The 23,068-nt window shown below is 33.9% G+C and overlaps 1 protein-coding gene across 1 annotated transcript in view; it reads left to right on the top strand.

Annotated features, from left to right (window-relative positions):
- The window catches only part of LOC124362061 (sphingomyelin phosphodiesterase-like), a 72,509-nt gene extending 59,110 nt beyond the window's left edge, over positions 1 to 13,399 (top strand). The window contains 4 exon segments of the mRNA XM_046816226.1: positions 134 to 326; positions 4,615 to 4,799; positions 6,155 to 6,340; positions 13,314 to 13,399. Coding sequence (XP_046672182.1) covers positions 134 to 326; positions 4,615 to 4,799; positions 6,155 to 6,340; positions 13,314 to 13,383 — 634 coding nt within the window. The 3' untranslated portion in view covers positions 13,384 to 13,399.
- The last annotated feature ends 9,669 nt before the right edge of the window (positions 13,400 to 23,068 follow it).

Raw genomic sequence — 23,068 nt, 5'->3', positions numbered from 1 at the left:
CAGACATCCTTGGAGGTCGAGAGCAATGGATATACCTTGTTTCACGAACAAACTCAACATGCAACATGCAATATCAAACACCAATTTGTTTTTACACCTTTTTTATTTGGAACCTAATGAAATAATGTCACAGATATGAGTCAACGATAACAGCACAGTTCTTTGGTCACACCCATTACGATGAGTTTGAGCTATTCTACGACACCAAGGACCTCGGCAGGGCTGTCAACATCGCCTTCGTGGGACCGTCGGTCACACCTTACGCTGACCTCAATCCTGGCTACAGAATATACTACGTAGACGGCGACCATGACAAGTCTACCAGGGTAAGACTGACAGAGTTGCTTTGATTTTAATTTGATCCTACTATCTCAGTAACATTAAGGACTGCCAAGTTTGGAACCTAATTACTCATGTACCAAAAGTGGTGTAATCGTGATAATTACATAATAGTTTATATCATTCGTTGGGTCTAACTCACAAATCATTTTGTTGTTGTTGTTTAATGGACTTTAAGTTGCCATAAACATGTGTCTGCCCACTTTATTTACTAAATTTTCTTATTTAATTAGGCCTTTACTACAATTTCAGTTATTTGCTTGTTTAAGTTCATGGCTACTCTCTGCTGAATGCAAAAAACATAAATCAACAAATGGTAGTTTCTCTGATTTCCATGCTTTCTAATGTTATTGTATTAAATTTCAAAGTTTTTCTTAAAATATAAAGTCAATGAGTTAAAAAATTGTAATGTCTGATTATATGGTTGGCACCAGTTTTAGAAAATATGTAGAAGTGCATACAGGACACAGGCAGTAAAAGATTTCAAGCATTTGTGACCTATATTATTGAAGGTGTACGAGAGGCAGATCCTGCGGAAATCCTTGTTAAGATTAGTAGTTGATCTTCCTGTAGGCCACAACTCACATGACACATATGTGCCGGGTTTTGGATGACCTGATTTGCTCCATTTGTTGAGAAGAGGAGGAATTATTGTTAATGGGTGTTTGTGTGTAGCAAGAAAATGGTAAGAGTGTTTTAGGAAAGGATACTCGAACAATAAGTGACATGAGGTAGATGAACACTCTGTAAGCAGTCAGCCTGTTGAGTGGTGGTCCTAAAATTGTTAAGTGATGGAAAGAGCCACAAGGTCCAATTGCATTACATTCTTGTAACAGAATTTATAACCCGTATTTGCAGTAAGGAAAATCAAGTTTGGAATGTAAATCTGGGATTATTGTTATGTCATATTCTTTGTGTGGAATTTTTAGGTAAATAGCTTTCACTGTAATAATTTTTTAACAAATTTTACTTAACAGTTAAAACCATTTCTGAGCAACCTCTCAAGTGTACATAAATTAGAGTTGTTCGCACACATTATCTATATTTTTTTTTATTAAAAAATAGTTTTTAATATTTCATTTGACACTTAAAAAATAGTTTATACCATACAAGATCATAATAATGAGTTGTTGTTAAAACATACATTTTTTGCCATCACAGAATTCTTATTATTTTTCAACTTCTCTAGTTAGAATAAAGTTTAACTTTAGTTGAAAATTTTATTTTATTGAGTATTAACTAACGAGTGTACAAAAGATTAGGTGCCTCTATAATGTTCCTCATAGGATTTTGTTTGATTTACTTGCTTTGATAGTACAGTAGACTCCCGTAAGTTCGGCCTCGGTTAGTTCGGCCGCCGCTTAGTCTCCGGCCGGTCGCTGAGCATGAGTCACACGCACTTGGCGCCAGCCAGAAAGCGGGCAGCACGTCTCTACTAACAGTGCCGTTGTATTCTTTGGTTAGTTTACTGCTCTGTCAAACAGCTCATCAGTTCGTCTCGAACATTCATACTGGGTGGTGCTCGTCATTTTTTACAGTAGACCTACAAAGTCAGTTATTTTCTTTTAGTTTGCGTTTTTGTACTGTTGTTTATTTACTCGTTGGGTTTCTGTGATTTCTTTTGTGTATGTACAGTACTGTTGTTTTCATAGTTTTTGTGTTGTGTGCGTGTGTGTTTGAACAAAAACTGTTTTTGCATCGTGTTTTAATCTGTTTTTTAAAATGAGTGAAATGCGTAAACGTAAGTACAAGTCAATGGAACAGAGACTACAAAGCTCTGGAGAGATTAGACAAAGGAGAATCCGTGCAAAGTATTTGCAAGGGATTTAAACGTGGGCAAAAGTACAGTCAACGACTGGCGACGCAACAGAAAAAGTATTGAAGGCTTTTGTACACAAATTGATACCGAGAAAAAGTTCTAGAAAAGCGTTGCACACTAAGGAAGGCCAAACACGAATTGGTGGAAGATGCTCTATGGTTGTGGTTCGTTCAAGAACGAAGACGAGGAACGCCATTAAGTGGACCAATATTAAAAGAAAAGGCCATGATCTTACACTCAAAGCTTCAACCAGAAGAGGCGTTCGTGGCTAGTGATGGATGGCTCTCTCGTTGGAAAAAGAGACACGGCGTACATTTTATTGGAGTTTGTGGTGAGAAGTTATCAGCAAACCCAACAGCGGCCACCGACTTTTCTGCAAGATTTTTAAAAATTATCGATGATGAAAACTTTTGCCCAGAGCAAATATACAACATTGACGAAACTGGGGTTAAATTTTAAACTTCTGCCTAGAAAAACATTTGCCACCCCCGCAAGAAACGTCTGCTCCAGGGTTTAAAACCAGCAAAGACAGGATAACAGTCGCCTTTGTGTTCAAATGCTTCGGGGACTCACAAGTTACCTCCTATTTGTCATTGGCAAAGCAGCAAAACCGAGAGCGTGTTAAGAACATTAAACATGGACGCTCTCCCAGTGTATTATCGGTCACAGAAATCAGCGTGGGATGGACACGTACTTGTTCAGAGAATGGTTTGTATGCGAATTTGTTCCCAAAGTGAAAAAAACATTTGGCAAAATCGAAACTCCCCGCCAAAAGCACTTCTAACTTCTTGACAACGCGCCTACTCATGATGAACATCTTCAGTGTGACGATGAAAAAGAAATTAAACTGCTGTTCCTACCACCCAATGTAACCAGTCTTCAACAGCCGATGGACCAGGGGGTCATTGAGTGCTTCAAGAGGAAGTATTCGTCGTAAGCTACTTTCGGAAGTTCTTTCCAAACTGGAGACTGATGACAGCTTAGACCTTACCAAAGTGTTGAAGTCAGTTAACATGAAGGATGTTGTGTACATGTCGGCCAAGGCATACGACGAAATACCACCATCCACGTTTGTAAAGTCTTGGAAAAAACTTTGGCCAAATATAGAAGATAGCGTAGATCAAAACAAACACAACAGCAGATGAGCCAAACAACATTCTTGATGGCGAACCTGATGACAATGCAGCTCTATTGCACGACCTTCAGCAACTAACCGAACTGTGGTCCCATTGTTGAAGAAGATGTTTTGGAGTGGATCAACATGGAAAAGGAGCTAGACAACGAGGTTCTGAATGATGACGAAATCGTCGATGTGTGTCATTCGCCAGGACAACGAGATGAATAACGACGCAGATGGTGCTGAGATTGAAGAGGAAGACGAAGAAAATAAAAATGAGCCACGCTGAAGGAAAAGCAGCTTTGCAACTGGCAGCTACTTACATCGAACAGCAAAAAGAAGCAACTGCAGTCGATGTAATTTTTTATTAAGAGGTGGCGTGAGTTTGCACATAAAAAATCATTAGAAACAAAAATTCAGAAAAAAGTGACAGATTATTTTAAGTGTTAAGAAGCTAAACCACCAATGTACAGTGCAGTACTGTATTATTTTATTTTATTTCATTAGGTCTGTGGTTTTGTAAATAAAGCGTTACTCTGTGTTGTATTCTATGTGCAAGTGTTGATTCCTACACGCATTGATTCCCAACATATGCAGTATTACCGTGTTTTATTGGTAAGTACAAAATTTAAAATTAGTTTAGTAGTTAATTCTGTGTTGGTAATGTTTGGAAAGGTTAATTTTACGGTTATTTCCATAACTTTTATTGAAAAATTTACCCTTGCAAACAATAAATGGGCAATTTTTTTAAATAGGCATCGGTTTAGTTCGGCCGCTTTTAAGTTCGGCCTAGGGTCCGGTCCCGAGGTGGCCGAACTTACGGGAGTCTACTGTATAATTATTGAATAGCAGAAGTTAACATCATAATGTCACAGTTAGTGTAAAATTTAAATAATAAAGTAATTTAATTTGTACTATTATATAATTGTGTGTGGCATTAAAAATTTCAAATGATTTATTGATACATTGCTTCCAGAAAATATGAATTATTACAATAAATGAAAACATATAAATATATTTCATTTTATGAGCAACAAAAACACGACATCAGAGGAATTTGTCATTGATCCACAAATTCTTCCACTTAGTAAACTACTTTTATAACTAAAATGGTTTTCATTTGGCTTTGACTTTACATGTAACAGATTCTTAGTTCATGTAATGCAGTCAGCAAGTTGATTCCTCAACTCTTTTCTAGATTGTGGAGGAATATTTTGAAATCCGTTTAATTTGTATTGTGAAGATCAATTCAAATCTGTAATACAAATGTTATATTATTTGTATTCAACCCACCAACAATGATTCAATCAAGTTCGTTACAACATTGTCATACTTACAGATGGTGGTGGATCATGAGACGTGGATCATGAACTTAAAAGAAGCCAACCTGTACGATTACCCGATATGGTACAAACTGTACAGCATGCAGTCAGCGTTCAAGATACCCTCCTTGTTGCCACAAGAACTGGACAACCTGGTCAACAAGATGGCTGAGAACCAGACTGTCTTTGACCTGTATTACAGGTACATGATTTTGGGCCACTTTTTTATGTAAGAAAGGAACCTATAATATTTTTGTTCTTTTTTAATCTTATTTAAGCCTCAACATCTTAGCTATGCCAGCTTCGATGTGCACTGGTTTTTTATTGCCAAAGTACATGATTGGACCTCCCCGGGATTTGAACCGGTGATCTCTCGGTTAGAGAGCCGAGACTATAACCATTAGTCAACGGAGGAGGACTAAATATTATTTGTCTATCTATTTGTTTCATGTATAAATATGATAATTTAGTTTCTTTTAATATATTCTTTTCCTATTGAGTACACTTAGAAAACTCAAGTTTTAAGAGGATTTTATAGTGGTTTGAAAATTGCCATTCATGCTATTTATGTTGATGTAACTTACAGAAAATTATGGTCAGTTAGTGAAAAACATGTGTAACTAAATTTTAAATAAATTAGACAATAGTTAGAAATTATTGAGCTATTCATTGACAATTATTAAGCTTAACTATTACATGTTTTACTATTTTATATGTTTTTTAATCCTAGTCCATGATCTGTAAATTCAATTTCTTCCTCATTTGAAGAATTTGATAATTTACAACATAACAATTAATTTCCTGCTATCATTGCTTGAAGGCACCATGAAGTTTAAATAGTCCTTTAAACTTTTGCGTGTTTTAATAAAGGGTTTTTCATTTCATTTAAGGCTCAGTCAGAAGAAGTAGTTAAAATTTGTTGGCAACTGAAATATTAATATAGGTTAATTTTAAAATACAAAAAAAAATTTCAACAACATTTGTACAGAAACAATATATCTCTTGGCTCTTAAATTAGGCTGTGAATTCCTTTTCAATTTGAACAACCACAACATTGCAACAAAATGGTGTACTAAGCTGCTGGTTTTGCCTTTATTTCACTATGCAGCAATATAAATGTATGAGCCTCTTTCAAATGATTATTTTGTTTTGGGTTGTATTTAAACATGCATACAAAACTTGAAATGTGTAGAGGATATTAGATTTATTGTATGTCCTTATATGTCACCAACAAAACATATAAAATTTAAAGACCACAAAAGTATTTACGCTAAAAAACATATACTATACAGTATTACAGTATATACCAAAGTATTTTTACAGTTTAGCATAGATAATACTGAGATTTTTATGTAATTTTTAAGTCTTTGGGTGGTTAAAAATGTAAAAATATAAAATTGCTATGTGTTGGACTGTAGACATTTATGCTAATCAGCAAAAATTGGTTCAAGACATGAAAAGAGTTAAGAATTTCTTCTAGATGCAAAAAAAATTCATTTTGTGTAGCTGACATGCCATGTAATATGTATTATTAAATCTCAACTGAAAACATTTCAGATTCTACTGGAAGAACTCACCCGTGCGGCCGTCGTGTGATGCCGAATGTAAGAAGCGTCTGATCTGTGATCTACGCTCAGGGCGATCCCACGATCGGAAGACATTGTGTCAGGAGATCGAGAGCCGCATTGATGCCAACACGAATGTCGGTTGGCGGGCCTGGTTCTACAACGGCTTTGCATTATCGTATGTGAACTACTTTTTGGGTTTTAAGTTGATACCTCCTCCCATAGAATTCACTGCCTACTTTCTTATAATGCATGGAATTCACTACCTACCTCCTCTCAGTGCATGGAATTCACTACCTACCTCCTCTCTGTGCATGGAATTCACTACCAACCTCCTCTCTGTGCATGGAATTCACTACCAACCTCCTCTCTGTGCATGGAATTCACTACCAACCTCCTCTCAGTGCATGGAATTCACTACCTACCTCCTCTCAGTGCATGGAATTCACTACCTACCTCCTCTCTGTGCATGGAATTCACTACCAACCTCCTCTCTGTGCATGGAATTCACTACCTACCTCCTCTCAGTGCATGGAATTCACGACCTACCTTTACATAATGCATGAAACTCACTCCCTACTTCTTCACAGAATGCATGGTACTTACTACTTAACTACTTGATTCCTTTATTTCGAGTTATATTGATGATGGATGATTTGATCAAATAACAGGGTTGTGCAGACAAGTACAATGTTTTGTGTTTCAATAACGGAACACCACTTCTGCTATTTCACCTCGTCTCTTCTTCAGGTATCAACTCCTGAAACTTGAAGTTAAAGTAACAAAAATTAGTAACTCAACAATTTGATATCTACAATCTGATCTCTTCCTCAGGTCAATAACTATCCTAAGACATAACTACAATCTAGTTTGAAATAAACAAATTATACTAGAGTGTTATGAAACACATTAGTCAAAAATTATAAACAAAATGTTGTTTCAACTCCATGCACACTATTTCTAAAAATGCATGTAATAAAAAGAAAATAAGATTGCATATCTCGAATCTTATTGTTACTGATTTTTGTATCACTGAACACTGGCAAATATTCGAAAAAAATCCTATTATCTTAACAACCCTGCTATCGTCAAAAACAAATTTTAAACAAATAATGAAGTTAATAATACAAAATAGTTAGCAATCGAAATATATTGTGATGGCCACCAAAGTCAAAGTCAGCAACAAAAATGTTGTATGTTTAAACAATAAACCAATAATTGAAATCAACATCACATATATGTTTCAGTAGTATATATGTTTTGTATGATTTTTATTCATGCTTCTCCTGACTTTGTAGTTATGGTTTTGAAGAACAATGTTTTGTTGTTAACTGAACCTTGTGAAGAGAGTGTATACAGTACTTGATATGTCATGTTTCTCTTGTTGTAACACAACAATGGTACATGTCGGCAATCGTGTTATTTGGATCTCATCGTTACTCTGAAGCCATATTTTATAAGAGGATACCGTTAATCTAACCTACTTTAGGAAAAATCCTAAACCATTCCAAATGAATTTTAACCACTGTAAGTCAATCTTTTGACAGATCAGTTAGTAAATAATTGTGAATGATTTTTCTCAGTTCTTTCAAGTTGCATGTTTTTTTCTTTTTCTTTTTACAGGTGAATGTTTTTGTTACTTTTCATTTATGGACTTGTCCATACATTTCCTGTATCTTTAAATCAAAAGTAGAGGTTTTCTATGTTGCATTCACATTGACTGGCAACTCTGAACAGCTGTTTTCAGCAGGGTGCAATATTAGAGCTTTGATCGCGGCTTGTGAGAGTTTAGTGATAAAATCTAAATCTTCATATTTATTTGCTTTACCGACAGCCGATTTCACCAGGTATACATCACTGTTGACTAGTTTTTTTTTTTTTTTTTTCAAATTCAATATTTCAAAATACTTATCAATGCTATCATACAGTATCCAATCATTGCTTAAAATGGGAAGTGAAATACTAAATATTTTCATTTCATTCAATATCATCATTTGAATAAATATCATCATTATGTTTCATGCTAACAGGAGTACTATTAAAATGAAGTTAATTTTTCCCTCATCTACCTCAGATGCTAATTCGCCAGAAAAAGTTGGGGTGCTGACTGACCTAACTACATTTTCATTTAGTAAATTTAAACATTTTTGTAAAAAAAGTTGAAGTTTTAAATTTTTATTGAAAGTTTTTTTTCCAAGAATGTACTGAGACAATTCTTGTTGTGATCTCAAAATCTTCCTTTTAGGGGATATCTTGTTTGTACATCAATGTTTCCTTTGTTTATTTGTTTTTTCCTCACAATTTCCTCTCTTTTTCCATCCCTTAGGAACATTACACTTTTTGGCAATACATTTCATGTTATAAAATATGTTTTACTCTGTATAATTTCCCAAGTGTTTCCTCTCTCTCTCTCTCTCTCTCTCTCTCTCTCTCTATATATATATATATATATATATATATATATATATATATATATATATATAAAAGATTAAAGTAAAAAATTGAATGTTTAAACACATTTTAAAATTTGTTTACAGGAATGACACGAGAAAGTCCGTTAAAACACACAAACCGACACTGAACAAGAAAGTTTATTTTTTTTTAAACACATGAACCGATATACACTGAACAAGAAAGTTTGTTGAAAAACACATAAACTGATAGACACTGAACAAGAAAGTTTATTAAAACACACATAAACAGATAGGCTATAGTACTGTCTTTGAGAATCATTGCTGATTACTGATTTTATCTGTACAGTCAATGCAGAGCTTAACTTGAGCAACTGAGACAGTGTCAATGATGATTACTTAATAGCTTGTCAATGTCCATGGATACCAGCACCGACTATTAGATAATGTCAACAGCTGGTTTTCAGTAGTAATCAACTCTCGTGCAAGTTGTAGTTAGTTGGATATCCTGTTTGGAGAATTCTGCCGCAGGAAGACTACATTAGTCAATCTTTGGCTAGTGTTCTCTTTTATTTTTAAAATCTATTTTTAATAATTTAGATTTATTATTGGCACATTAACGCACATGCTATGGTTACAAATTTAAGATACACTAGTCTCTTTAACTGTGAATTATAATTTTAAATTAAACTTAAACATGTGCTTCCAACAAATGGTAAGTGAATCCAAATTCTTCATGATTCCATTCTTTAATAATTTTGTTGTTTATACAATTTGAAGTTTAAGATTATAAATAAACTTTTGTCTATTTATAAGTTTATAAATAAACTTTCCAATACTTTTGGTATGCTTTAGGACAATAAGGTAAAATCAAGCTGAAATACATAAAACTATGAATTAAACCGTAAAAGATAACTCACACCACTTCACTCATTGTTATGCAACTTGTGCAATACAAATTGCAACGAGAGTTAATAATGTAAAGTCAAGTTTCAGTTACTAGTCAAGAGATAATCCCCTACTTACGTATTTAGTAGAGTGGCTCTATTCCTGTTTGACTAAACAAGGATACAATTAAAAGCCAATTCATGTTCTAGAAAATGTAAATACTCTCTAACATAGGTGACAGTTGTACATAGATAATGTAACCATGTGCATGTAATGGTCGAGGTACTAGTGTTATCTGTGTCACAGGGTCCCTCAGGTGATACAAGTCTAACCTAGAGGTGATGTTGACGGTGGTGGTGATCGCAGGTAAGTTTGCTTCACAGCTTCATCTAGAATAGCTTTTAATAACTTGTAATGAAATAGCTGTTGGTAATGAAATAGCTGTTGGAAATGTATGTAACAACATGTTTAATTAGGAAGACTTAAACTAATTTCTTGTAAACTGTGGTTTTATATATATATATATATATATATTCTAATTTTGTTAGTTAAAACATGTATAGGCATTTTAAAAATTGAATAAAAATATTATATAGTAATTTGTAGATAATTTAATTCTTAAGAAGAATGTTAAAACCAAAATTACAACATTCATAAATAAAACTACAATGATTTATATATAAAACTGCAGTTTTGACCATTTTAATTTTTTAGTGCAGGTGCCCTACAGGCCACTAAAAATAGCAGACTAATGGATTAAAGAAATTTTAATTGCAAATATGCAGTGGATTTCGATAACAAAAAAATTATCAGTTTTCTTTCTCCTAATCTTTCTTCCAAGTCGGAAAACCGTAGTAGAAGAAATTATAATTCACAAATCAGAAGTTAAGAAATTATTGTCATTTGAAATTCATTGAAACTGTTTTGAACCACAATATACTTGCCTGACAGCAAACTTAAATGTATTGAATAAATAGTTATTTTTGTATTAATTTCAGAAAAACTTAGTAAGTTTTAGTTATCTTTTACTAGACTTTTAAAAATAGAATAATGAATGGTCAATGAGAAGATACATATTGGTGATGGCTCAGTCTTGATTCTCTGTGCGCTTAAACTTGAATGTTTTCAATTCTAGTTTTCCTTCTAGTGTGTAGCCTTTTAATTAAAATCACCACTTATTTTAAATTAAAATTACTATTTGTTGTTAAATGTTTTTAATGATCGTTACCATGTTAGCTCTTTTATAATGATGTGATAATAGAAAGTTACAGTTGTTCTAAAATATTTATAACCTTAACCTATTTATAACTTTAAACTTGACTTTTATCATTTCAGATTAATTTTTTGTTTTGATTAATGGAATTGACCCGTACACTTACTCCTAAAATTCCAAGTGTTAATTAGTGTAAAATTGATATTTTAATGGAATATTACTTCCTATTTGGTTTACCATATAAATAATATTGTAAGTAATATATCCAAGGAGATGAATTTTTGGCAAATTTTCTTAAACAGTCATATTTTATAACAAATGGATTTTATAACAAAGTTATGGATTTATAAACAAATAAATGTATTTAACACGTTGAATGCTCGTGTCGGTTTTGGTCTGTGTTACCAGTGCTGCTGAGCAGCGAATGAACAAATATTGGCTTCAGACGAACTAAAATACATCAACATAAAATATTTTTAGCCATAGGAGGATTGCATATACTTATTTTCAGCATTTAACGTGTTAAAATAGGGATTTGCAGATTTTTCCAAAATAATCCTTATGATATTAGTAACTAAGGTGATAAAATTAAACATGACATTTATGCAAATTTATTCTGAATAGATTTCTCAACAAAACCTGTCGATTTTACAGTACAGTAGAACCCCTCATATCCGGCCACCACGGGACCGAGCCCCTGGCCGGATAACGATTCGGCCGGATAAACCAACCTACAGTACACAGCACTTGACGAAACAAAACAATTGTACTGTACTGTACTAACCGCACTGGAAATAATCAACGAACTGTTTACAGGTTAAACCTATTAGATCAACTGAGGACAACACAGGAAAATGTAAACAAATAGATACACAAAAATAACGCAAGAGTCGTGGGAGACTTGTGCGTGCAACTGCGCGTCTGCAAGCCGTGGTAAATAAATTTCGATATTGGCTTCCGGGAAGTGGCCGGATAAACCGAGGTGCGGTAAAACCGAGGCCGGATATGAGGGGTTCTACTGTATGCTAATTCTGCAGTGTATGTTCAAATTGATTTGTTCACAGATGGATTGGTGTCAGAACTTCATTATCGGATTGTGTGATTGGTCAACAGATCACCAGTACATGTTTAATTTATCTGAGAGATTTCAGACGTATAGATAAATCAGCTGATTGATGGTGTTGGCCATTTGTTTTCAATTCATCTTTAATTATAATTAATGCTTTATGAACTTTAGAGTCTTTATGAACTTTCTTTTGATAAAGTTCATTAATCCATTACGAGCTGTGAAAAACACTTAGTGGTTGGAATTATTCGTAGTGGCAGATGGTGCGGCAGCAGCAGTCTGTCTGTGGCACGTATTCAGTTTACTCGTAGTGATTCTTATTTGCAATGATTGCTATTCTAAAACATATTTTATACTTACTAAAAATTAGGAAACTAAACATTTTATTTACATTTATTTGAAGCTCTGGAGTGAACAAAACACACAACCGACTGCCACACGTAAACAAAACTAATGTAACAGAACATCTGAACTCAGTACTCAGTTTACTCGTAGCGATTCTTATTTGAAATGATTGCTATTCTAAAACATATTTTATACTTACTAAAAATTAGGAAACCAAAATATTTTATTTACATTTATTTGAAGTTCTGGAGTGAACAAAACACACAACCGACTGCCATATACAAACAAAACTAATGTAACAGAACACCTGAGCTCATTCTAACTGATGGTTATTGTGTACTGTGAAAAAAACAAAACACCGAACCTAACTAAGAGCATCGAAACACATTCTAGCAGAATTATCAAGAAATACAATGGTTGTTACTGTACGAGACTGCAGGAAAGAAGACAATTATGGCTCCTGTGGCCCATCACTCAGCCTTATCAAACCAGAAATATGCTGTATGACTAAACTGTCTTCTCACCGAACCGACACAGAACTTCACTCAGTGACGTTTTGTCTTTAACCTAAGTGCTCCCAAAAAACATGAGAGCTGTTCTTAATCAGTCGCAATATAAAAGAAAAACCTGAAAAAGCTGTATGTTTTGGTAAAAAAATTATTTTCCTAGACCAGAAATTAAGATAATTATATCATTATTTTTATGTTAATTCTATATTATTATTCTATACATGAAAAGTGTCCTAACTTTCCTTCTGTAATATTGTTGTTCTTGTATTCCCAGACTATAGTTATACGAGTATACCAAATTAAAATAAAGTGTTCATATTTGTTTCACTTTCACGGTTTTAAATGATTTTGATACAAATATGACACAAAAAGATATCAGCTGTGTAGTAATAATGTCTTAAGCCTCTGAAAACTAATAATAAATTATTCATACTTCTTTTAAATAAATATAATAAGAAATTTTACATTAGGAGATATTTCTTAGGATTTGTTATTTCTACTAGGATCTGTAGTCTGTTAGGAATTTTTATTTTATTTTGGCTAATATTAGTACAGATGCGTGGTGTAAAATGAGTGAAAATATTTTTGGGAGACATAAATTATTAGCATGTGTGACTTTCACTAAGTGGTAGGACGCACACACAATGTGCTTTTAGCTAGCAATGGGTAAATTTTACTATTTTTATTTCAGTTTTTAATTACATTTTGAACTGTTCTAGGATGTCCGTGATCATGGCAATTCCTGCACTGACCTACCAAATCCCCAAGTTTGTGATGGGCTTTGGCTAATGCACTTCACCACTGCCAAAATATGCAAAACCCAGATGCTGTGATTTCCTTCACAATTTGGAAAATACTCAACGATTGTACCCAACTTAATGTGCTAGATACCAAAAGGAATCATGACAGTAAACTTAGTTTAAAGTGTTTCTTATCAGATTAGTGAAATATGGGCAAAAAGGTATTTTGACATTTACAAAACTATTTTGTAGCCCGTAACTATTTCCACTGTGATTTCTCTACTTTCAGTAAGCAAGTGCTGTAAATGAGTTTTCTTAATTCTAAGACATCTACAAAAATCATGCATAATCTCTTTAAAAAATTGTTTTTCAAACCTTACATGATATTAATCACATTCTAAAGCTGAAGATTTTGTTATATTTGTGAGCCACACTATGGAAGTACAGTGAACACCATGTTTAAAAGCCTGTGGAAAAAGGTTTTTTATAAATTGTGACCTTTACTCTATACAACTCTTACATGCTTGGCTCTTGCCAAATTGAACATATAGAAGTGTATAACGAAAAAATTATTTGTTTGTTCTAGAAGGAAATGATGTCAATTGGTGTATAGACCCTAATGAAATAGTAATTATGCTAGCAGCAGATAAAATAGTATAATTAACAATTTAATTTTTGCTTAATGGGTCTGTCAAATATGCTTTATATATATATATATATATATATATATATATATATATATTATATATATATATATATATATCTTTTCTGTATTTCAAAATTATTTTCATTAGTATTTTTGCATTTTATATCAAAGGGTCAAGGAAAATATTTATTATGAATGGAAATTTGTTTCTTCCAAATATTTTTTAAAGTGTTCACTGTACTTTTTTCCAGTTAAGATCTATATAAATAAATTTTATGTAAATACTAGTATTCACCAATGTGATATCATAAGCATTCAATCATGTGGACTTCAGTATGTATACTCTCACCCATCGGTAAAATGTTAGGTAGATGGCACCAAGCAATATTAGTTCGTAATATTTGCATCTTTTTTGTACATTTTACGTATTTATAATCTATTCAAAACACATAAGATTTTACTTGTACTAACTAGTCTTTTTTCTTTTTAAATAAAGATATATAATAACAACACTCAATACTCTCTATCGTTAAGTTATTTATTTTGTAAGTTTTGTTTAAAACATTTTTATTGAAAAATATTAGCATCTGTTACAATATTGTAGATAATAATTTACATTCAGTCTACAAAATTTTTGTAACATTAACATTAAGCATTTTGATATTATAAACTGAATCAGAACTTTTTGTAAAGGTGCTATGTTTATAATGGAGAAATGCATTTTATTTTACTTGTTTGCATTTAAATACTCATTAGTTAGTCATTGTACAGGTATATACTATGTGAACTTTTTTGTAAAAGTTACATAAAATCATGACTTATAATAAACTCTTGATTCAAACGTCTACCAAGTTTGTCAGTTAGCTGACATTTTAACCTTTGATAAATTATCAGCTCACGAGTTCTGGATGGTTTAGGACCAGCAGATAATTATTCAAATTTTAAAAGTTAATACCTCAGATTTTCTTGCCACTTGAATTCTATTTATTCGATTCTGATTCATTTGTTTTGATCAAGCCATAATAATGTAAACCTTTATAAAGGCCTTCTTTTATTTTTGAATAATGTTTCACAGGGTAAAATGTAATTAATAAGCACTATTACTATTATTTACTTTTAAACTAGTTACTTAAATACTAGATTTATAAATCAATGTAAATAACTGTTTAACAGATGTAAGTATTGTTTTTATATTTAAAAGACAAAATGTTTTGATTTACAGTGAAAATTAGTGTTTAACTCAAGGCAAATATGCAACTTAATTACTGATAAATAACTAAGAGCATATTTCAAATGCCCACTATTTATATTCCTCCATTAAACAAGGTTTATTTTGTTCATACATTGTAAGCAAACTGAAAATTACCTTTGTGAAAAATCCTGGAGTGTTTTAATGTATTTTCCAAGATGGAGTAAGCATTTCTTTAGTTTACTTTGTATTCAAAATAAGTTGGTGCTCTTTTAATTACAGTGACATAGTTTAGAAGAGATATTTTACTGTTTGTGTCTGATTCTGCTGAATGATTGTAATACAGATAGGACAAGAAATTTTAATTTTTGCATACCGTTGAGACATTGGCCAATATTAATGTAAAGGCAAATGTTCAAAGAAAGATATCAAAGTACTCTATTTTAAATATAAGATATGATGTATTTTTGTACAAAATGTAATTACACTTTAAATATATTATTTATTTATTGCTGTTATCTCTTATTTCATTATGCCTGTGAGCCACTGTCATATTTTTTACTAACAAAAATTTCACCCGAAGATTGTTCTGGAGTATAAGTAAAATTAATTAGCACTGTGATAAAGCTAACACATAAAATAAAATACATCAAAGAGTACATAAATTATGTTAGATTTATTAAGTCAGCCAAATTAAATATATTCTATTAATCTTCTAGTGGTTCTCAAAGTTATAAACATTGTTTAAGTAAGCACATCTATCTACAGTATATCTACACATGTTCCATGCTATGATGTGCCATACTGTTTTCCTTAGTAACAAAAGGTCCAATAGGATCATACATTATTTAACCAAAAACTGGCCCGACTATAAAGTATATTTGTAATTTAATTTTCTAAATTTGTTACACATTAAGTTTAAAACGTTTTTAATTGGCTAAGCATTTAGCAGAGTCTCTATCACTAATTGATGAAACAGCACGTTTCTGTTTTTGAGTGTGACTGTATACTGGATAACATTTAAATCATTTAACTAATAGGGTTGAAATTTGGTGTGGGAACCACCTCTCTACCTATATCTACCTAAAACCTACCCAAACCTAAACTAACCTAACCTAAACTACCTCCATATCAGAATTGAAAACAGTAGGTCCATTGGGAGTCTCTCAACCCAGAGGATTTTGTCTGCTGTAGGGTGAACAAAAAAGCCTACCACTCTGACCCTAAATCTAGCGTGCGTTTAACATTGTATAACACGACTGTAGCAAGAGAAGCTCGAATCTTGATGCACTTGAAATTATTTTAACAGGCTCTAAATCTATTATTTGTAAAATATACTTATAAAATAATGGGAGTACAGTGGCAAGTTTTGTTTTGGTAAAAAATTTATATTGTCCAGTCATGTGAATGACCCTAAATCAGATAAAGTACACTAGCATTTTTTTGCTCCACTCAAAGTTTCCAAACTAGAAGTTTTCACACGATTTAAACTGTAATTTAAATACTGTGCTGTAAAAATTTATGTTTTTAACATAAATCACTTTGAAAACGTGTACTGTAATAAATGTTAGAACACTGATAATCGTACAGTGTAAGACCCAAACTGCCTAACTAATGTACAGTAATTAGGCAAGTAATCATGTCAAGATTACAGACAAAATGTGAATGAACTACTTGACCTTTATACATCACTCAACTGTGGTAATCACGTATTTCATTTATCAAGGTTCAAATGTGAGCCCAATATTAAACAAAGATTTTTTTTTAATTTTTGTACAACTTTAGGTATATCTGACTTGAAACTCTAAATTACTTATTTGCCTAACATTAAAATACTATTCTAAATAGGAGCTCACCTAGTAAACTATTATTTTATATTTATATTTAGTTTCAATCAAAAACTTTTCCACTCTAGATGGGCTTTTTGTATATTTGACTGTAAAGCTAAGCCTACCAAAGTTTCAGTGTAATCGTAGGAAAGTGCTTTTGTTTGGTTTAAGACAACTGCTTACTAAAACACACTTGTTGCTCTGGCAGTAATTCTTGATCCACTTACAAACTAATTTTAATTGGTTATAACACCCGCTAACCAATTTAAGAACCAGCTGTTGTTAAATAAGTTTTACTCTATGTGATTTTTACAGTCGTAGGTGGTTGGTCGGCAGGTGCAGATTTATTTTTACTTGTATTCTGTAGTTCGGTTTTAATAATTAGTGGTGTGTTTTGTTTTTATTAAGTGCATGTTTTAGAATTAGTGAAGTTGACACACAACACTTGTCAAGCATGTCACAACGCTCTGGTATTTGTTTATTTTTACCTAGATTTTACATTAGTTATCTAGCTGAAGAAGAGATCAGATTGCAGATCTTGAAACGTAACGTTACTGGTTTTTTTGTATCACTGAACGATGAAATGAAATGAAATGAAATATGCCTTTATTCAAGAGGCGGAGTTAGGGCTATTTAGCCCTCTCTACCACTCAACCTCACATAATATACAGATATATATATACATATTCACATTTAATGACCTTAAAACTATAACAAATTCCATTTTAAATTTAAATTTAACCAAAATATATACTACTATGTAATAATTAAAAATCAAATTTATCAGCTGAATATGTAGAAAATTTTCAAACAAAGATAAATTAAAACTTAAATTAACAATTTACTTTTTAAATAATTTCTTGTTATTGCTACATTCATTCTCTCAAACACACAGCCTGACCACAAGCACGCCACGAGCACCGCCATCCGCCACCCCTACAGACCGCCCAGCAACAAGTCCCTGACCCCCGCCCCAAAACGAGCCCGACCTTCTATAATACGGATATCATCAGGAAGAGAGTTCCAGAGGCGACATGCCTGAACAGTGAACGACCTACTGAAGAAGTTCGATCGATGAACAGGAATTGAGAGTAACGTGGATCCCCTTCTCGTAGGTCGCTCACTTATATCGGAAATAAATTTGAAATTTTCGGACAGGTAAACAGGTGACTTGTTTCTGATAACTGAATGTAGAGTTGAAAGAATGTGAAGTTGGCGAAGTTGTTGAAGTTTCAGAAGTGATAGCTGTTTGAAAAATGGAGTCACATGCTCATAACGTCTGAGATTGAAAATAAATCTGATACAATAGTTTTGAGCACGTTGAAGCCTGTCCGAAAGCTCAACAGTCATGTCACTGATCACAGTGTCACAGTAGTTGAAGTGTGGCAGTATGAGAGTTTTAACCAGCATAACCTTGACACTGAATGTTAGATATAAAGCAAAACTCTTTAAACTGTGAATGCCAGCAAATACTCTATTACACGTTATCGTAACCTGGTCATTCCACTTAAGACTTGAGCTCATAGTAAGACCAAGATTTTTTAATTTGTTTTGAAAATTTAGTACGTGGTTATTGAGTTCAAGTTTTGGTGCAACGTTGAAGTCCAAACGGTCGATCAATCATGGGTTTCCTAATACCATTGCCTGCCCGATGGCAAATGTTCGGGAAAATCCAGTTTCCTGCTTAAGATTGTCTGTATAGGGCTAGGACTAGGATGGCCAAAAGGTCGCTTTGTAATATCAGGACTTTTATTTGCGTAGGTCTCCTGCTAAAAGCAAGATTTATAAATAAATGTATGTACTCGTTCATTATTATTTATTTATGTTTTCCATTTAAACAGTTATATTGGAACAACCAATCAGGTTACCAATGATTGAGATAAATTTTCATGACACAAGTTATTAGAAGACCATACAAATTAATAAACTTGTGAAATAATATAGTATAACAGAAACATGGGAAAGTGTATCTATTGACTAACTAAGCTGTTTAAACTAAGGCTTCTAGCCTTTAATAGTTAATACAAAAAATGAAATGGTTGTGTTCATATCATGCTCAACCTGTATTCTTAATTACTTATTTGCTCAATATTTAAAATACAATGTGACTCTTTGTTGGATTCCTGGTCATGAGGGGATATCTGAGAACTAAAGAGTTGCCCTGATCAACTTGGGCTGAACGACCAATAAGATGGAACCTCGACCATTCTGTGGTATTTCTAGGTGTGAATCCTTTGGGGCTGTCTTGAAATGGGTTCACACTGAACAGTAGAGAAAGTGGAGGCTGCATCTGGGTCTGAGAATGAGCAGAATGGTACTACAGTCACCCGAAACGAAACACCTGCTCTTAGAATGTCCTGCAATAGCAGGACAAGGACAGCACATTTCCCTAGAAGGACCTGATCGGTTGTTTTCGGCGGTTTGTAGAATTGCTGAAACAGTAGACTGGTCAGCCTCAAGGTGTGCTTTCAGATTGACCCTTGATGATTAAGGGCAATAGGCCGCCCCATAGAAGAATAGGATCTTTGCACTGCTACCGGAGTAAGAGAATATTCAGATCGTGTGTCACATCCTGTCGCGATCTATAAGGAAAGATTTTTTTGGGCATTAATCTCAGTCGTCTTGTTGGAAGAAGGGAGGCCAGCCTCTCCAGTCAAAGCGGACAGGGGTTCCACTCTTCACGCAACAAGCCTAGGCTAGCAAACTGTCTTTGGGGAACTTCACAGTCATCCCCCACAGCAGACTAGACCTATCAATCTTCCCTTGCACCCTAATATCTTGCGGTTAGTGATGTGCTACTACTGGACATCCATAAGTTGCCCAGATTTAAGTGACATATTGATTTTTGCTGTACCCAAAATAGATTCGATTCAACCAGCCCGAAATGACCCTTCTGCTTTGGTACACTAGTTCTTAGTCCAATGAAGAATGCTATTGATTTTGGAGTCAAAAGAATATCTCTCCGACTGTTTTAGGTATATCACACTCAGTTATATTAATTTATTTACATCAACAATTTCTGCTGAGATGGAGTGGTCTTCATAAATGTTAACTGTGGCTTTATTGGTGGTTAGGCTTTGGCACAGAAAACTAATTGAAGAAACATATCAGCAAAGACATAGCCTGTCAAATATTACCTTTATGTTATATATATATATATATATATATATATATATATATATATATATATATATATATATATATATATACAGGTTGTGAGTTTCCACATTACGATTGTAGTCAACATTATCATAGTGTACATCACCAAAGTAGTCATGTATCAGGTTGAACTATTCAATGAAGTCCACTCCATCTCAGAAGAAATTGTTGATGTAAAGAAATTGATAGTTAATGTCTCCAAGTACTTGTTAACTGGACATATAAACACTTTATTAATTTTGTCTGGAATAGATAGAATCTCCTCAGTCCTCATGTTTAATCTTTGAGGACCATTATGATTGCATGTGTGAGAAAGACTGTTGAATTAACCTATTGGACGCTACCTCTAATTGGTTGGACTACCAAGGTTCAGACGAAAACTACCAATGACTGATTGATCGGACCACCAAGTTTCAGGTTAAAACCACCAACATCCGATTGATCGGCCACCAACGTTCAGGTTAAAACGCCTACGTTCGATTGATCGGCTCTCCGATTTTATTGGCTATTTAAGTGGAGATGTATATTTTATAATTATTACAATAAACAGTATTATTGCGTATATCGTGGGTGAACATGAACTGTATTGCTTACACAGGATGGCGACTCAAGACCTCTTTTCAAATTCGCGGTCGAATATTTCTGATTATCCAGTCTATTTTCAAACAAAATAGACAACTGTGGTACTGTGTTCAACCCTACGCCAAGTGCAACGATGACATTTTATCGTCACGCAGTATTTGCAAGAAATGCCACAAAGCTGCTAGCGATATGCGAGAAATTCTGTGAAATCACCTATTTTAAGCTCCTTAGTTTTTATCTATGTGTCTTTCGATGTATCGATATAACATTGTGTATACCTAATAACTTTCTTTTTTGTGATTTTTAGAAAATACATGTATCCAATTCGGAAATACAAAGATAACAAACAAATACGAACACAGCGCTACCGTGGAGCAGACTGCAGCCCAGTATTGCCGGCTAGAGGTCTAGCGGTGAACGAACTTTCGGTACGAGACAATGATTTCGCCGGTACACAAGATCGGTTCAGTACAATCAACAAATAAGCCAAATACTTTCATCTGAACTCTTCTTAACTAATTTATCTTTTGGGGGAGGGGAAGCCTAATACCACGTTACTTCAAAGGAATTTGCAGAGATTCAGGGAAATGAATATATTTAAAATTCCAAGTCATTTCTCCTTTCAAGTAATAGAAATGGTAGGTTATAAAATGAGCTTCCACAACATATTACATTTACGTAAAAATGTATGGTTGTATATTAATAGAGAATATATTTATTTACAACTACGCAAAGTACGACGTACGGATAAAATACAAATTAGCGATCGTCTGTTTACTATCGAGGAGCTAAAGTACGCGCTTAGAACCAGCAGACACGCTACCGTTGACAAATATAGGCACATAACAAACGAACTTCAATTAAAATTTATAATATCACGTTATTCTGTTGCTGTATATTTTTAAATACTTTTATACACAAAGAACTACAAAAACGTGTTTCACCAATCGGAAATTTGCATACTGCCGATCGTTTTTGTCCACGAATAGACAGACACCGCAGACTCTCGGCGGAGCGCCAAAGTTTGTTAATTTGACTGTCTATCTACATTTTTTGAGACTGAAAGTACAAAAATGTTTTAGCAAGACTTATTTTATGATTCGAGATTTAGCTTCTCCATATCAGTAATGTTGTGAAATCGTGTTGCAAGCATAGTTAAGCACTTCTGTTGGTATCGGAATGGAGTGAAAAGAGCACAGTATCGAGTATCGGAAATGATCTATCAATAGTAAAATTTTCAGGGATATTATAAAAATTCACGCACACGCACGTTTTCCAGAATCCGAAATTCATGCATAATGCATGCTTTTCTAGATGCTCATAGTTGGTGGTAGCCCTGGTTACAGCCCCGAGAAAGTATCGTGGATCCGAATATATCTCACTAATAATGGCCAATACATGAAGAATGCATCAGTATCGTTAGATTATAGTCAAGGACTACGAAACAACATGACAAAAAGATCCTCATGCACGTTGGACTACTGTATTTGGTTTGAACAGTTAGAATCGTCCGAACGATCGTCATGTGTGCGTAGAAGTCGTTCCTGTAAATAGTTGACCGGAGAACTGAACGGGATTTCCAACCGTCGTTCAACCAATGCCGTTCTGACGACGAAAACTGACGAGCGTGGTTGATTCGATCGGCTGGCCGTATGTAGACTAGCAACAGCATTAAGTTGAGTTTACACTGTCAAGTAAAGTTGAGAGAGAATTTGCACAACTACTGTAGCATAATGTGAACACGATAAGCAATTTCACTCACGAGAACTGTCGCAAGTACTTGCTACAGTTGTATCACTACGGTTGTTCCAGGAGTCAAGACGAAGTCTGTTCACACACGGCAGTGATATCTCGGCAATGTTTATAATTGAAATTTTAATAGCCGACACTGTTCTCCAGTTCTTGTAACTAACTGTCCGACACTGGTCGCGGCAGCGCTCGCTAAGCTCTTGCGCCCGTGTAGACTAGCGATTTTTACAGACACAAAACTTACGCCATATTTGCCGTGTAAACGCAGTTCAGTCAAAATTTGGATGTGACCGTGATATCAAAACATAACATCTCTTTCTTTGTTTTAGCCTATGTTATTTGATGACAATCGGAACGTGTGTGAGGAGCAATCGTTCATAGACCAACCAAAGCCTGGGCCACGGTACGAGTGGTTAGCGCTAAGCGCTGGATCGAGCGGGACTTAAAGTTTAACGTTTGTGTTGTATATATGAGAAACACTCGACACTAGCCAGAAGTGAGCGGCAGGGCAGTACCACACTATGGCGCTTATCCGCCACCAATTGTAGCCATTAAATGTTTCTCCTGCCGCTCACCCCTC

Source organism: Homalodisca vitripennis, chromosome 5 (assembly GCF_021130785.1).
Source record: "Homalodisca vitripennis isolate AUS2020 chromosome 5, UT_GWSS_2.1, whole genome shotgun sequence".
Classification (NCBI taxonomy): Eukaryota; Metazoa; Arthropoda; class Insecta; order Hemiptera; family Cicadellidae; genus Homalodisca; species Homalodisca vitripennis.
The sequence above is the reverse complement of the archived record's forward strand: the minus strand, read 5'-3'. Positions and strand labels throughout refer to the sequence as shown.